This window comes from Monodelphis domestica, chromosome 6 (assembly GCF_027887165.1).
Source record: "Monodelphis domestica isolate mMonDom1 chromosome 6, mMonDom1.pri, whole genome shotgun sequence".
NCBI classification, from domain to species: domain Eukaryota; kingdom Metazoa; phylum Chordata; class Mammalia; order Didelphimorphia; family Didelphidae; genus Monodelphis; species Monodelphis domestica.
Genome location: NC_077232.1, coordinates 17,213,403 through 17,229,802, shown reverse-complemented (window position 1 = coordinate 17,229,802; position 16,400 = coordinate 17,213,403). Strand labels below are relative to the sequence as shown.

Here is a 16,400-nt window from a genome sequence, read left to right as displayed (position 1 = left end):
AGAGTGAATATCATGTATGAAGGAAACGAGAACTAGTTTTCCTAGGACCAGAAATTAACAGAGCAAAAATGAAATAATACTGGAAACAGAGGATAAATGTAGATTGTGGGTGGTTTTAATTGTCAGACTGAGGATTTTAATTTATATAGGGCAGTGACCAAGGGGAAAAGGAAAAAAAAAACTTCAAACATTTGTCTTCCTTTCAGTTTTCTCTCTGTAGATCAATGGATATGGGGAGAAATGAGACTTCTGTGACTATGTTCATCCTTCTTGGATTCTCAGATCAGCCTGACCTTCAGATCATCCTCTTTGTAATATTCCTGGTACTCTACCTTATGACAGTGGCTTGGAACCTGGTCCTCATCATTCTCATCAGGAGTGATTCTCATCTTCATTCCCCCATGTACTTCTTCCTCAGTTTCCTGGCCTTCATAGATATCTGCTACTCTTCTGCTATTACCCCAAAAATGCTCTCTGACTTCTTCCATGAGGAAAAGAGAATTTCTTTCCTGGGTTGTGCAACTCAATATTTCTTTATGGCCTTGATGGGATTGACTGAGTGTTTACTCTTAACTATCATGGCATATGACCGCTATGTGGCAATCTGCAGCCCACTGAGGTATCCTACCATCATGGATCTCCAAGTATGTAAGAAGATGGTGGCTGGGGCTTACATAGGTGGATTTTTCAGTAGCCTTATTGAAACAGTTGCAGGCTTCCATCACCATTTCTGTGGGCCAAACATAATTAATCATTTTTTCTGTGATGTCCCTCAAATCATGGCCCTGTCTTGCTCCAACACCTTCATTGGTCAAATAATGTTATTAGTTATGGTGGTTCTTGTTGGATTCTTTTCATTCCCCATTATCATCATGTCCTATGGATATATCACGGTCACAGTCCTGAAAATGCCTTCAGCAAAGGGAAGGATGAAGGCCTTCAATACCTGTGCCTCTCATTTGACAGTTGTGACACTCTTCTATGGCACTGCCTTTGTTGTGTACTTTCAATCTGGTTCTGGCCATTCCCCAAATGTGGACAAAATGTTATCTGTGTTCTATGTCATCCTGATTCCAATGCTGAACCCCCAGATCTATAGTCTCAGGAACAAGGAGATTAAAGATGCCCTGAAGAGACTGGTAAAAAAAGACATTTCCCCTTAATAACAATGCTTTCCTATTCTTTATTATGATTAATTAATAATTATCACATTAATTATAACTTGGGGAAGGGAATTAAAACTGATTATCTCATTGGTATAGGTTAATTTTTGGATCAAAACTCTATATATGATTGATAGTGGACTTTCTATTTCTATTTTTAATTTTTTACTTTTTAAAAAAATTGTATATAGAAGCAATTTGAAGTTTCCTTTCTGACATTTTGTGACTCAGATCCTCTCTTTCCCCTCTCTTCACCTCCCCAAGGAGATAAATTATCTGATATCAGTTATGTCAGTGTTTTCATGCAATATATTAGGCTACCCTTTTTTTTACCCTTTGTCTTAGAAAGTTGGCTGGGGTACTCAAAGACTAAATGACTTGCTCATTACTAAACAGTAGGATATATCAGACAATACTTGAACTCCCATAGCTATGCCTTGTTTTCCCAATTCACAGTTACAAATTGCTCTAATGGTTTTATCCATTCATAGTTCTACCAACAATGCATCAGTGTCCCAATTTTAGTTTATCCCCTCCAACATTTATCATATTCTGTATTCATCACATTATTCAATCTCATAAGTATGAGGTTGTACCTCAGTTTTATTTTTCATTTCTCTAATCAATAGTAGTTTGCAGCATTTTTTCACATGACCAGAGATAGTTTTAATTTCTCCATCTCTAAGTGCCTGTTCATAATATTTGACCATTTATCAATTGGAAAATAACTTGTATTCTTAAAAATTGGACTCATTTATTTATATATTTTTCAGAGACAACTAGTATAAACTTTTTTTTCCAGTTTCTTTTATCTCCCTTCTAATCTTGGTTTTGTTAGGTTTCTACAAATATTCATTAATTTAATGTATTCAAAATTATTGCTTTTAAATCTCATAATATTCTCTGAAACTTTTTTGGCCATAAATTCTTCTCTTATCCATTACTCTGATAACTAAATTATCCTATTCTCCCTTAATTTGTTTACAATATCACCCTTCATTTTTTTAAACCCTTACCTTCCATCTTAGAATCAATACTTTGTATTGGTTCCAAAGCAAAAGAGTGGTAAGGGCTAGGCAATGGGGGTTAGGTGATTTGTCCAGGGTTTTATAGCTGTGAAGTGTCAGAGGTCAAATTTGAACCCAAGACCTCCACCTAGCTGCCCCCTCACCCTTCTTTTCTAAATAATGTATCCATATTGACTTTATCTTAATTTCTACTGTGGGATGTTGGTTTGTGCTTTCTTTCTGCCATACTAGTTTTTCTGGTAATGCTTCTCTTTGTGTTTATCAAATGCTATCCCACTATAGTAATTTTGTTTGGTGTGTTGAGCACCTAACCAATTCAACTGATCCACTACTGTTTCTCAGTTAGTACCAGATAACTCTAAAATCTTTTAAAAATTGCAAGTAGAAACAATCTTTCTCCCATTTTACAATTAAGATTCTCTCACTCCACCCTTGACCTCTAGATAGTATATAGTTTGATAGGGGTTATGCCAATGTTTTCAAGAAATACATATTTCTGAATTTTTCATGCTGTGATAGAAGACACATATCACACATTAAAAAAAATCTAATGGAGGCAGGTAGGTAACTCAGTCGATTGAGAGCCAGGCATAAAGACTGGATATCCTGGGTAGAAATCTGGCCTCAGGCACTTCCTAGCTGCATGACCTTGGGCAAGTCAACTAACCCCTATTGCCTAGCCTTTATCATTCTTCTGTCTTGGAATAAAAATATGGTATAGATTCTAAAGAGGAAGGTCAGGGAAACAAAGTAGGTGATAGAATCCTTTTATCTACAATCAGACCTCAACAGTTCCTTCTTTGTCTGTGGGTAGCAATTTTTTTTTATCACTAATCCCTGGTGGATATCTTGGAAATTTGCTTTGCTGATAATAGTTTAGTCCTTCTCAGCTGATCATCTTGGAATATTTCTGTTACTGTATACAGGAACCAAATAATTTTGATGATTACTACTTTATAATACCTGTGAGAAAGAGAGATGGTGTGTAATAGATTCAGAGGTTTGAGTGGATTACAAGATCAATATTAAACAGTAAAATAACAGCTAATATGACCATGGCTTTGTGTGAAATGAATCGCCCCCATGAACAAGTAGATGATAATCCCACTGTATTATGTCTCTTAGACCTTATTTAGAGTTTGGGGTTCAGTTCTTCTCATCACATGCTAAGAAGGAAGTTTATTCGTTTGAGAGTATCCAGAAGAGAGCAACCATGATTAGCGAAGGATCTTTTAGTTTTATCATATAAGGATTGATTGAAGGAAATGGAAATATTGGCCTAGAAATAGGAATACTTGGGGAGGCAGGAATTAGGGTTATGTTCCAAACATTTTGATGGCTATCATCTTGAAGAGGGGTTCTTTTTGTTCAGTTTTAAACCAGGGGCAAAAGTATGAGCAATAGGTAGAACCTCTAAAAAGACCAAATTAGGATTAAAGTCATGGAGAAAAAAAGCTAGCTAAAAATTAGAGGTGTCTACATATAGATTGGGTTGCCTTAACAGGCACTGGGTTCTTTTCCTTGAAAGCCTTCAACAATATGTTGGGTGACCACTTCAAAGATATTTTATAGTGGGAATCCCATTCATCATGTTGGACAGACATCCAACAAAATCTCTTCTTACATTCTGAGGTTTTATGATCTCTGGAGGAAGAATATCTAGTATTAAAAAGGCTGTTGGGTCATCTGATCTCTAAGCTCCCTTGCAGCTATAAATATGTGATACTGTAATGTTGAGGTTGACCAAGATTCTGTTCATTGTTTCTGAAAGGATTCAAAGATCACTGCATTAGGAGGCAGAGAATGTGAGTTAAAGATAGCTAAATTGACTCTGGATAGTGTCATGGCCCTAGAATTCCAAAGACCTTAGATCAAATCCTGCCTCAGATGCTTCCTGTGTGTGTGAGCACAGACAAGTCATTTAATCTTTTTCTGCCTCAGTTTCCTGAATGAAAGTAGGGATGATAATAGTTCTTGTCTCAGAGGGCTGTTGTAAGCACCAAATGAAATAAAACTTGTGAAGCACTTAGCACAGTGCCTGGCCTAGAGTAGTGTGACAAGGGAATCACTTTAAAAGACTGATATATATTAATTTAAGGTCGCCAAGGAATTCAGCTATGTAATTCCTAAATGAAAACTCAAGTCAGCAGTCAATCTTTTATGAATTTTAAGGTTAACAGTAGGTGCTGAATAAATGCTAATTCCCTTCCTAATTTTGGCTTGGTTAGGGCCTAGCCAAAATGGGGGTATAGTAGAGGTCAATATTGAAACTACTTTGAATGCCCTTCCAAACCAATCTTTAAAAAATGTTTCAAATGGACAGAAGTCAAAGCAGGATGAGCGAGGGGGCTCTCCCACTAAACACAATGTGAAAATTAGTCAGGGACAGTGGATTTACTGGATACATGGGGGAAGAACCAACTTGAAACAAAACTGCACAAGAAAAAGCACAGGCTGACCACTCCCCCCACCTACTGCACCAGATGCAGAAGCAGGACTTTGGGATCCTAGGAAGTGGGCTACACTAACCACAAAGCACTGCAAACCTACCTGGCAGTGAGATTTGGAACTCCATAGCACTGGGCATGCTGCAACCATACTGCAGTGGCAGGAGCAGCAGCAGCAGTGAAGATAGCCTCAGGGCAAAATACTGGGAAGTGTGCTACACCAACAAAAAAGCACCATAGACCAACCTCTGGAAATCCCAGGCACTGTAGGTGAGGTTCAGAGCTCCATAGCACTGGGATCCCTTGGGCCTCTGATAGAGCAATTAAAGATAGCCACAAGGTAAAACCCTGTGAGCCAGAAGCTAAGATAGAAATGATCAATAACTTGCAGGATTCCCAGTCCTCAAGTCAGAAAATAAGCAAACAGCAAGCAGCAAAGAAAGCTCTTGACCCTGGAAACTTTTTACAGATAAAAAAAAATGGAAGCAACAGGAGAGGGTGAGAAACAAGAAAACACACACAAATACATGCAAATGTATGCAAATGTATGGAAACTCTCCAAAAATTAGGAAAACGGTTTCAAGGTCTGGAAGAATTCAAAGAGGAATTAAAGAACCAAATAAGATAGTAGAAGAAAAATGTGAAGAAATGTAGGTAAAAGAAATGAAAGTAATGCAAAAAGAAAATAACCTCTTAAAAAGCAAAATTGGTCAAATGGAAAGAGAGAAACAGAAATCACATGAAGTAATAAGCAGATTAAAAACCAGAATTGACCTAATTCTGGCTCTGCTATTTGCTAGTTGAGTTTCCTTGGGTAAGTTACTTTGTCTCTGGTTTTCAGTTTTTTCATTTATTAAATTAGGAAGTTGGACTACATGATGACTCTGGTTTCATGATCCTATAATTCTATATAGCTCAGAGTTGATAATTCTTATAGCTCAGAGGAGGTAAAAGACCTCATTTGAACTGAAAGTCTCTTCTACAACAGAAAGAACAACATGAATTTTGGTCAAGCCAAAAGAGTTTTAGGGAGGTTTCTTGCTCACTTATTCCCCATCATCTTGTGAGGGAGGCTGAGTGTGTTGTCTTTGCTTGTAGAATGAATTCTCCACCCTGTTCTTTCATTGTATTTCTGAGCCAAGAAGCTCTTAGAATTCAGAAGCTGAAGATCCTGTAATTACTTTCCAAACAGCTGTATCTCAAATAGATCAAAACCAACTGAATGTTTATAACCCTGACCATATTCTTGGGTGATTCTCTCAAATATTCCTGCTTCAAGAAATAAGAAGGAAGCCATTGGGGAACTAGAAATATGCCCTAGATAGATAAATCCTAGATCCATGAGGATTAGTGCTAGTTAGGCTTGGCACTGAGACTAAGACTGACTTTCTTTCTCTGATTGTAAAGGTACTATCTACTTAATAATCAATAATCTCTCTGTCTCTGTCTTAGCATCTCTCTCTCTCTCTCTTTTTCTGTGTGTGTGTGTGTGTGTGTTGGCTTTGAAATGAGAATATCTTTGTTCCAACATCACATATGCCACCATCTAACTGTGTAACCTGTGGATGTAGCATAACTTGTCTGGGTCTCACCTTCATCTTTAAAGGTGAGAGACTTGGACCAAATGCCACTCTGGATCCCCTTCAGCTTCAAATCACATATCTTATAATCCAGAGGATTTAGGCAGATATACAATGTGCCACAAATGACCTAGGTCAAAATGTTCCTGGGCCAGCCCTTTAATGGCTTATTTTTATAGCCATCACACCAACCTTTGAGAGCAGTAATTTAGGACTCAAACCCAATAACTAAGCAGAAGCATTTTCCAAATCAATGAGTTATATATTTTTCCAAAGTAGGACGGGGATTTTAAGAATCAATGATGTGATTTTTATCACTGCAGAACTTCAAACTGATCACTCAGTTCCAGGGTAAAGTTTTAGTAAGATCACTCTATCCAGTTTGTCCATCTTCCATGTTCAACCAGACCTATCTACAGTAGACATGTATATTTCCTTTTCCCCACCTCATCCAGTGAATTTTTTTTTCAAATTGGCTGCCCATTGGCACCTAGGCTACTATTACCAGACAACACTAACACTCAATTAAATAATTAGATTTCTTAGAAAACATATGCTTTTCATTATTTCTGATGCCCCACCTGCAGCATTAGGAATTTAAATGATTTGTCCAGGGTCATATATCTAGTATTTTTCATATACAAGATTTAAACAGATATTCAAGTCTCTGAGGACAACCCTCTGCTATGTTGTCTTACTTCTTATTTTTATTCAAATCTCTGGAAGCTTTTAATACTACAAACAGTTCAATAAATACTATGGGTCTACTGAGAAGGACCAAGTAATAGAAGCTGCTGCTTCTGAATTCCACCAGTGGAAGGAGGCTCCCTACATAGGGCCATGCTTCCTCTTTCTTCTTTTTCTTCTTTGCCTTGTTACTGAAGGCAATTAGTTATGCCAAGGATTGAGGGACAGAAAAGACTAGGAGAATTCAAAAGAAAATGCTTCTACTAACATGACAAAAGTAGAAAGCAGGCAGCTTTTGAGGTCCAGTATAAAGCAGAATGGCAGAGCCATTGAAACGTTTGACTTGTAGTCTGGACAATATGAGTTTGGACTCTACTTATGACACAACAGTCATGTGATGTCGGCCATTTGTAACCTATTTCAAGATTCAGTTTCCTCATCTCCAAAATGAAGAAGTTAGACGAGGTGTTCTCCAAATTCCTAACCAATGATCCTATGTGTTGTGTATTACTAGGAGTATGGGAGACCTGGCCCCAGATACTATTTATGCTACTTACTACCAATGTGATTAAGTGTTGCAGTGAATGAAGGGAGTGCCAGGCCTGGAGTCAGGAAGAATCATCTTCCCAAGTTCAAATCAGCCTCAGACACTTAGTAGCTATGTGACCCTGGGCAATTCACTTAACCCTATTTACCTTAATTTCCTCATTGACAAAATGAACTACAGAAGAAAATGGCAAACCATTCCTGTATCTTGGCTAAGAAAACTCCAAAGAGGTGATAGTGACTGAAAAAAATGACTGAATGATAAACTTGTGTGATTATAGTCAGATCACTAAATCTGTCTGAAAATTACTTTCTCGGGGGACCAGGAACAACTAGATTTCTTGGTTTTCATCTGGCATGACTTCAAGAACCCAGGTGACCCTAAAGGCTACAATGAAGCATGTGAGCAGTATGTCCAAGGAGGAAGTCCTCCTTAGACTGTCAATGACAAAATACTTTCTTATTCCTCATCTTATATTGGATACAATTTGGGAAAAGATCACATGCTACCTGCTGGTTTCTCTATTCCTAATTCCTACCAATGAGAAGATGACAATGTGATCGACTAGAAAAAAAGTCCTAGATTAAAACTAAGATTAAGAAAACCTAACTTCAAATCCTCTCTCATCACAGCCTGTTTCCTCATCTACAAAATGAGGATACTGGATTATTTAATCTCTGAGTTCTCTCCCAGATCTTATTCTTGTTTTTTAAAGTGACCACTAATTTTTCCTCCATGCTCTTTTTGGGAGTGGATTTCATATTTTCTAAGTTTCTTTAGAATTTACAGCAGAAATCTTATGCAGGCCTTCAAGGAATAATAAAAGTATTTAAAAATCTTCAAATTTTCATGTTCTATGGACTTTTCCATTTGCTGTCATACTGATGACCCTTCCTAATTATTTTAAAAGAAAGTTTCTGAAATGAATCTATAATATAATAGCTATTTCACACTGAGGAGGTCCAAAGTGCTCTGGGTCCTTGTCTAGTTCATTCTTTGAATCTATTCTTTTATTATAGAGAACTGAAGTGGGGGAATAGAGTAGGGAAGTATTCTCAGAGAGTTCTCTATGATTTCTTTCTAGGATGCTCTCTGGAGTTATGACTAGAGAGTTTCCCAAAATGAAGACCTTTCCTAAGAGGAGGCATTGTTGCCAAGGAAAACTAGATAAAGAGATAAGTGATTTGGTTATATGTTATTACTGGGAGACCAGGGAAATCTATGAGATGAATCATATGAGAGCCTTTCAGTCCTTATTCTCAATGACAGAAATGTTCATGGATGAAATGCGATGTAGAGGAGAGATAATTGGATCTGGAGTGAGGACATGGGTATCAATATGAATCTGATATTTAATTGGTGTCTGACATAGAGAAAGTCTCTTCCCCTTCTTTGCCTCAGTTTCCTCGTCTAATTATGAGAGTATTTGACTAGCTGACCTTTTAGGATCTGTTCAATCTCTAAATACTAGTATATGCTCAACATGTGGGGTGGTGCCCACATCATATCATGTGCACAATAGGAGTGATCCAATTGCAAAATTACCCTTTATTCCTGTGTGCTATGAAGCATCTACTGGAAAGAACCTCTAAACATCAACAGTTGCATTGTTGGTGTAGGTGTTGAGAGGATTAATGCCATTATCACTAAGCATAATCTCAGGCAACCCAAAGAGCAACGGAAAACAAATCAGTAAAGTGATGGAACCTCCCTGGAAATGATAAGTTTTCTTGACCAGTGGAGTCATTGTAGGCATTCCTTGAAGGATTTCATGAGTTTTGTGTAGAAGATGCCTTTGCTAATTCAAGATAGTAATGATGATTTTCCCATTTTGACTCAGGAAAATTTTTCTGCATATCTTCCTGGTTTTAGGGGCAAGAAGTTCTATTCATAGTATGAAATATTAAAGATCACAGTGTTTTAGGGACTTTGAGTTGTAGAACATTAATGTGATCAGCACCAAAAGAGCACAGAATGCCAGATCCAGAAAAGAACTTGGAGGCAGTCAGAAGGATAGAATGAATAGTTTTAGAGTTTGGAGTAAGAAAGATCTGAGTTTGCATACTGCCTCAAACACTTACCTGTGTAATCCTGGACAATTCACTTTATCTCTCTTAGTCTCTGGTTCTTCCTCAGGGTTGAGGTTATAATAATATGCAATCCAACCACGCTTTCTCCTTCCTCTCTTACCTCCCCTCTCCAAGATGTCATTCACAGATGATCAACATGCATTACTGGTGTTACTGTGCACAATATTCTCTTGGATTTATTCACTTTATTTTGCATCATTTCATATAAGTCTTTCCAGGTTTTTTTTTTTGTGATTACCTTATCAATCATTTCTTATGGCATAATAGTATTCCATTACAATCAGCCATTCCCCAATTGATGGACATTCCTTCAGTTTACAGTTCTTTGCCCCCACAAAAAGAATTGCAATAAATATTTTTACCTTGTTTTAATATTTTTTTTCTTTTTTAGTTACCAACTTCTTTTTATTTCATTCTAATCTGAGAGGAGATTGTTGCTTGGACAAGGTTTTTCACTCTCTCTTCTTAACTGTTAATTCTCTTTTTAACTCTTTTCCAAAACTCTCATTTCTTTTCCAATTTCTTTCTCTAGTGATTTCATTTCAATTTTTAAAGTATTTTTTAATCTTCCAGTAATTCTAGTTGAATTTGTGCCCAAGCTACACTTTTCTTTGAGGCTTCTCTTATGATTAGTTTTTGGAATATTCATTTCTGAGTTTATATCTTGAACATCTTTGTCACCATGATAGCTTTTAATATCGAGATTCTTTTTGGTTTTCTTATTCCTCCCTCATACTTCCTGACTTTGCACCTGATATTAGGTCAGAGTCTACACATTTTTAAGGGAATGTCAGTATTAATCCTATTGCTGCTTCCTTGTGGATATTAAATGCTAGGTTATTCTTGGATTTCATAGACAACTTTGGTTAGAGATCTGCAAAGTTTTGGTATTCCCAAAGAAGCTTAATCCAGAATAGTCTAACTGATGCTCAATTGGTCTGAGCTTTAAAGTATCCTGGTCTTCTTTATGTTTAAGCAATATAAGATTATTATTGGATTTAGTTACTGTCAGTAAACTAGTAAGTTTTGCTGGTCCAGAGTCACAGAACTGAACTTTGTCCATGGGTCTGGAATTTCTGCCCTAGTTATTGTTCTACAAATTCTGGATTGGACTAGAGGATGGGACTGAAATCATAATCTCCTCTTTGATTCACAGATCTTTTGGCACTACTTTCTTTTGAATTTGCTTTTCTATCTTTGGTATGTATCCCAGGAACTCCTTTGTGGGAGAGAGAGGTAAATTGTGGTGGAGATCCTTTCATCAATTTATTCTATATCTATATCTACCAATTTACACCTGCCTCTGGCATGATGCCTTGGTTTGTATCTGAGACCCCTTTTTGCCTCAGTTCATATTTACTTCCTGGTGCTGGAATGCTCTGTATATATATGCAAAGCCATTTCAAAAGAGAGAGAAAAGTGGATTCATCAGTAATTGTCTTGTGTAGGATGGAGAGGTTGAGCTGTTCTTTGAAGGAAACTCTGGATATTAAAGAGATTTAAGTCAAGGAGGGAAAGGAAGAGAGTCCTGGGACACAAAGTTAGCAAAGTAGTGAATACCATATATGAAGGGATGAAAACTAGTTTGCTGGGACCAGGAATACAGCTAATGAGATAATATTGAAAAGGAAGGAGAGTTCGAGATTATAGAGGATTTCAAGAGCTAGGAAGAGGATCTGTGATTTCTGACCATGTTCATCTTACTAGGATTCTCAACCAACCTGATCTTCCAGCCATTATAATATTCCTGGAAATCTATATCATGACTATGACCTGGAATCTAATCTTCATCATTCCCTTCAGGTCTGACACCTATCTTCCCTCCCTCTAGCATTCACAGATATCTGCTACTCCTCAACTATTAACCCAAGAATGCTCTCTGACCCATTTAGTATTCATTTTTGGCTTGGATGAGTCTGACTGAGTGTTGTCTCTTGGATATCCTGGTATATGACCATTATGTGACCATTGGCAGCCCACTGAGATACACCACAGTCATGGATCTCTAACTATAAGAAATTGGTATCTAGGGCTTATATGGGTGGGTTTTTCAGAAGCTTATTCAAACAACAGCTGGTTTCCTCCTGTATTTCTGTGAGACAAATATAGTCATTTTTTCTGTGATGTTGTTTAGATCATAGCCCTGTCCTACTCCACCCTGTTTATCAGTCAAATAATCTTATTAATTATAGTGGTTCTTATTGGATTCTTTACATTCCCTGTTATACAATACATCACAGTCACAATCCTGAAAATACCTTCTGCTAAGGGAAAGGTGCAGGCCCTCAATACTTGTGCCTCTCACCTGACAGTTGTGATTCTCTTTTGGCAGTGGCATTTTTGTATACCTTCATCCCAGTTCTGACTACACCCAACACCCAGACAAGGTGCTATCTTTCTTCAATGTCATCCTAATCCCTATGCTGATCCACCTGATCTAAAGTCTAATGAACAAGGAGATTAAAGATGTCATGAAGAGTTTGGTGAAAAAAATTTATTTTTCCTTAATAATGCTTTCCTATTCTTTATTATGATGAATTAATAATGATCATGTTAATAATAATTTGAGGGAGGTAATTGAAATTGATTATTTCACCAGTGTAGGCTAATCCTTGGGCCAAATCTCTACAGTCACTATTCAGTCAGTGCTATATGTGGGGAGGACTGGGGCTGGCAGCAGGGCTATCTAACCATTCTCAACTGGGCTGGCCTCAATTTCCCAGAAGGCAAACAGGAAGCTGAAATCAATGAATGAGCAGTCCAGGAGGGAGAACCTGCAAACTTCTAAAGGGAATGTCAGCCCTGGTCCTGTTGTTGGTTCCTTGAGGATATTGAGTGTAGTGTTGTGTTATTCTTGGATCTCAGTGACATCTCAGGCTAGACATATGCAAGCTTTTGGTTCTCCCAAAGAGGTTTGATTCAGAGTAAAGTATAATTGATTCTACCCTGGTCTGAGTATTACAGGCTTCTGGTCTGTCTTTATGTCTGAGTAATAGATTATTGTTTGACTCAGTTGCTATCAGCTAGCTGGGGAAGTTTTGCTGATTCATCATGCCAGAACAACCTTTTTCCCTGGGTCTGGGATTCCTGCCCTGGTTATTCTTCACAGACTCTGGATTGGTTTAGAAAGTAGACCAGATCTTCTGACTAGAAACAGGATCTTTTCCACCATATTATGAGATCTCTCAAAAGGAGAAAGAAGAGAGAAGTTGGGAAAGGTGAGATAGCTAGAAGAGAGAAAAATGGCATAGGGAAGGAAAAGAATGAGGGAAGACATTAAGTGATGGGGAGATTAGGAAATACAGAAAAGGAAGAAAAAGTGAGAAAATAGATGACAGAGACATAAAGGCAGGAAAAACAGACAGAGTCAGTTGCAAAGCCAAAAGAAAGAAAAAATGGAAGCAAGGGAGATAAAAAGAAATAGAAGGGGGAGACAAGGGAGAAAGGGACTAGGATAGCTAATGGGGAACTAGTAGGACAATCGTTTTTTAAAAATCAATTTTAAAAATTCAAGATTTTTTAAAAAAATAGAAAGTAGGCCTAAGAACATACTTTGCTTTTTGGGTCAAAGAAACTATTACTATTTGCTTTTGAACCTGCTTCTCTCTCTCTCTGGCATTTAGACCAAGATCTCTTCTTTGGGAGAAGGAGGCAAATTGTGTCAAAATCCTTTAATCAGTTTAACCTATATCTCTGACCTGAAGTTGGGTAGTGGAAAACACAGCGACCAATTCTCATCTGCCCTGACATGATGCCTTGGTATGGATCTGGGACCTTTTCTTGCTCAGTTCATAATTACTCCCTGAGTTCTGGGTGTTTGGCATATACCATGCCTTGCCCCATCTTTAGTGATCACAGACTTCTCAAACTTCTCCCAATATCAACCTAGAGTGAAAAAAATAACATTATAATATTCTCTTGGATTTACCCATCAGTATTTATTGCATTTTCTAGATCTTTTTTGTGGAGGAGTTTTTGATAGGGTATGAAACTCTACTGCTTCTTGCTATTATGCCATCTTGGCTTATCCACTTCCCATATTTCAGGAGAATTGAACTTACTATGTTATTTCAGGGAGCAAGAGTAGGATGCTTGGGGCCCAGTGAAAATATTGGGGAAAGCCTAAACATTAAGAGAGTTCTATTGGTGGACTGGAATTACTTTGGGGACTTTCAAGCTGCTTGCACCTGAGTAGATTTGTCAAATGTTTTCAGACTGGCCTAATTAGCTGGTCAGAGCTTCTGAACTATATCTGGCTAAATAACATGATCAATTATTTTATACTATTTTTTTGGAGAAGATGAAGAAATCTTGACTTGACCATGATACAACTAGATGGATTCCTAACTAGTTGAGTAGGTAGGATCAAGGGACATTGTTCTTGGTTCATGTTATATGGCAGATCTCCACTAGAGTACCCTTGTGCTTTTTAATAGCATTTTTATTAAATTATTCAAAAAAAAGGGGATAGACATGTCATGAAATGTTAGCATGACATAAAGATGGAAGGAATTACTAACATAAAATGTGAAAGCATGCGGATCCAAAGAGATCTTGATGGGCTATAACATTTGAATCTAATGGAATCCAGTTAGTACAAATATAAAGTCTTAGAGTAACTAGATTCAATATATCCAATTTCCCAGCAAGCATAGGAGAAACATGATTATACAGCTACCTGTAAGACAGAAAGATGATCTGAAAAACACTCAGGGGGTTGAGTGGACTGTAAGTGTAATGTGGTGATCAAAATAACTAAAACGATCTTGGCTATGCTTGAAAGGAATCTTTTTCCCATGAGCAAGGAGATGATAGTCCTATGGTTTTGTGTCTCTGCTAGACCGCATTTATAGTTTGGAGTTCAGATCTTCTTATACTTTAAGAAGGAAATTCATAAGTTTGAGAAGTAACCATGATGGTGAAGGGTCATTTGCTTATGTCATATAAGGACGGATTGAAGGAAATAAGAATATTAGCCTGGTGGTGGGAACACTTAGGGGGAGGGGTATCCTATATAACTATATTCTAAGTATTTTAATGGATTTCATCTTAAGAAAGATTTCATTTCCTCTGCTTTGGACCTAGAGGGTCAAACTAGGAGTGAGGAGTGAAAGCTATAAAAAGATAATTAGGCTTAATGTCATGGGGGAAAAATCCTAGCTAACTAGAAGAGTCTACACACAGATTGGACTGTCTTAAGTAATGGTGGGTTCCTTTTCCTTAAAGGTCTTTGACAATATTCTGGGTGTCCCCTTGTCAGGTATTTTACAATAGGGATTCCATTCATGCATATGTTGGAGTAGACAGCCAACAAAATCTCTTCCAACTCTCAAATTCTTAGGTTCCATGACTCAAGAGAGAGGAAGAAATAGTATAAAAATGGTGTTGGGCCAGGTGACCTCTCTGCTCCCTTGCAGCTATAACTTGTAATGCTGAGATTGAGTATTAGATATGTGACCCAAGGCAAGTCACTTAACATTTATTTGCTCCATTTTCCTGGACTGTAAAATGAGGATAATGATAGCACCTACCTCCTAGAGTTGTTGGAAGTAGCAAATGAGATGACATTTCTAAAGCACTTAGCACAGTATCTGGCATAGAGTGAGTGTAGAATAAATGTTTTGTCCCCTCCTCCTGCTCCTCCACCCTCCTGAAAAATCCTGGCTTTGTTTGCTACTAGCTGGATTGCTTCAAGCAAGTCACTTTGTCTCTTTGGTTTTCAGGTTTTTCATCTATACATTTATGAAGCTGGACAAGATGATGGCTATGGTTTCATGATCCTGTGGTTCTGATATGGAACTTATTTGAAAGGACAACAGTTGCCAAAGTCAGTTGCCTATAGTTAAATTGATGGTTGAAAAATCAATGAACATAATTAGTTCACTTCCCTTGTGGAAAGGTTCTCTCCTTGGACTTAAGATTCAGACGAGGTTCAAAGACCTCATATGAACTGAAAAACTCTCCCGCCACAAGGGAGAACAGCATATATTTTGACCAAGGCAAAAGAGCTTTAGGGAGGTTTTCTGTTCTTATTTCTTATCCTTTCCTGAGGTAGGTTGAGTGCATTACCTTTGCTTGTAGAATGAGTTCTCCATATTGTATTTCTGAGCCAAGAAGCTCTTGGGATCTGGAAGCTGACGATCCTTTAACCTCTTTCAAAATAGCTGGATTATAGTAGATCTAAAACAACTAAACATTTAGAGTCCTGACCACATTCTCAGGTGAATCATTCAATGTTTTCCTACTTTGAGAAATAAGAAGGAAGTCATTGTAGAGCTAGAAATCTGTCCTAGATAGACTAACCCTGGATCCATGAGAATTAGTGTTACTTGGGACTGGGACTAAGGATAAAATTAGTTTTTTCTTCCTGATATGTGTAAGTTTTGGCTTCTGTGATGTGTGTGTGTGTGTGTGTGTGTGTGTGTGTGTGTGTGTGTGTTGGATTTAGAGATGATCTTTGTTGCAATATCAAGTACACCACCATTGTTAAGTTTAATTTTTGGTTGGACTCTGAATATTTTATATAGGTGGTAGCCAGGGATTTAAATTCTAAATCCCAAAATGAATTACTAAAGTAAATGGAATTTATGGTAGTTTTATTTGCAATAGAGGGAAAATATTAAGGAATGAGAGAGAGAGAGAGGGGGAGAGAGAGAGAGAGAGAGAGAGAGAGAGGGAGAGAGAGAGAGAGAGAGAGAGGGAGGGAGAGAGAGAGAGAGAGAGAGAGAGAGAGAAGAAGAGAGAGAGAGAGAGAGAGAGAGAGAGAGAGAGAGAGAGAGAGAGAGAGAGAGAGAGAGAGAGAGAGAGAGAGAGAGAGAGAGAGAGAGAGAGGAAACTCTGGCTTCCTCTGAGTCTGGT

The 16,400-nt window shown here is 37.7% G+C and overlaps 1 protein-coding gene across 1 annotated transcript; it reads left to right on the top strand.

Annotated features, from left to right (window-relative positions):
- Positions 1-224: 224 nt before the first annotated feature.
- On the top strand, positions 225-11,983 carry LOC100027771 (olfactory receptor 5A1-like). The gene is made up of 3 exons (XM_001377937.3): positions 225-1,149; positions 1,411-1,453; positions 11,875-11,983. Exons 1-3 carry the CDS (start codon positions 225-227, stop codon positions 11,981-11,983), a joined length of 1,077 nt encoding a protein of 358 aa, XP_001377974.3.
- The last annotated feature ends 4,417 nt before the right edge of the window (positions 11,984-16,400 follow it).

Excerpts from the sequence above, each read along its gene's own strand:
- LOC100027771 (XM_001377937.3), top strand. The coding sequence starts at position 225 with ATGGATATGGGGAGAAATGAGACTTCTGTGACTATGTTCATCCTTCTT. Across the intron at positions 1,150-1,410 it reads GAAGAGACTGGTAAAAAAAG|CTCTTCACCTCCCCAAGGAG; the intron begins ACATTTCCCCTT and ends TCTCTTTCCCCT. Across the intron at positions 1,454-11,874 it reads AATTATCTGATATCAGTTAT|TGGCATTTTTGTATACCTTC; the intron begins GTCAGTGTTTTC and ends CTCTTTTGGCAG.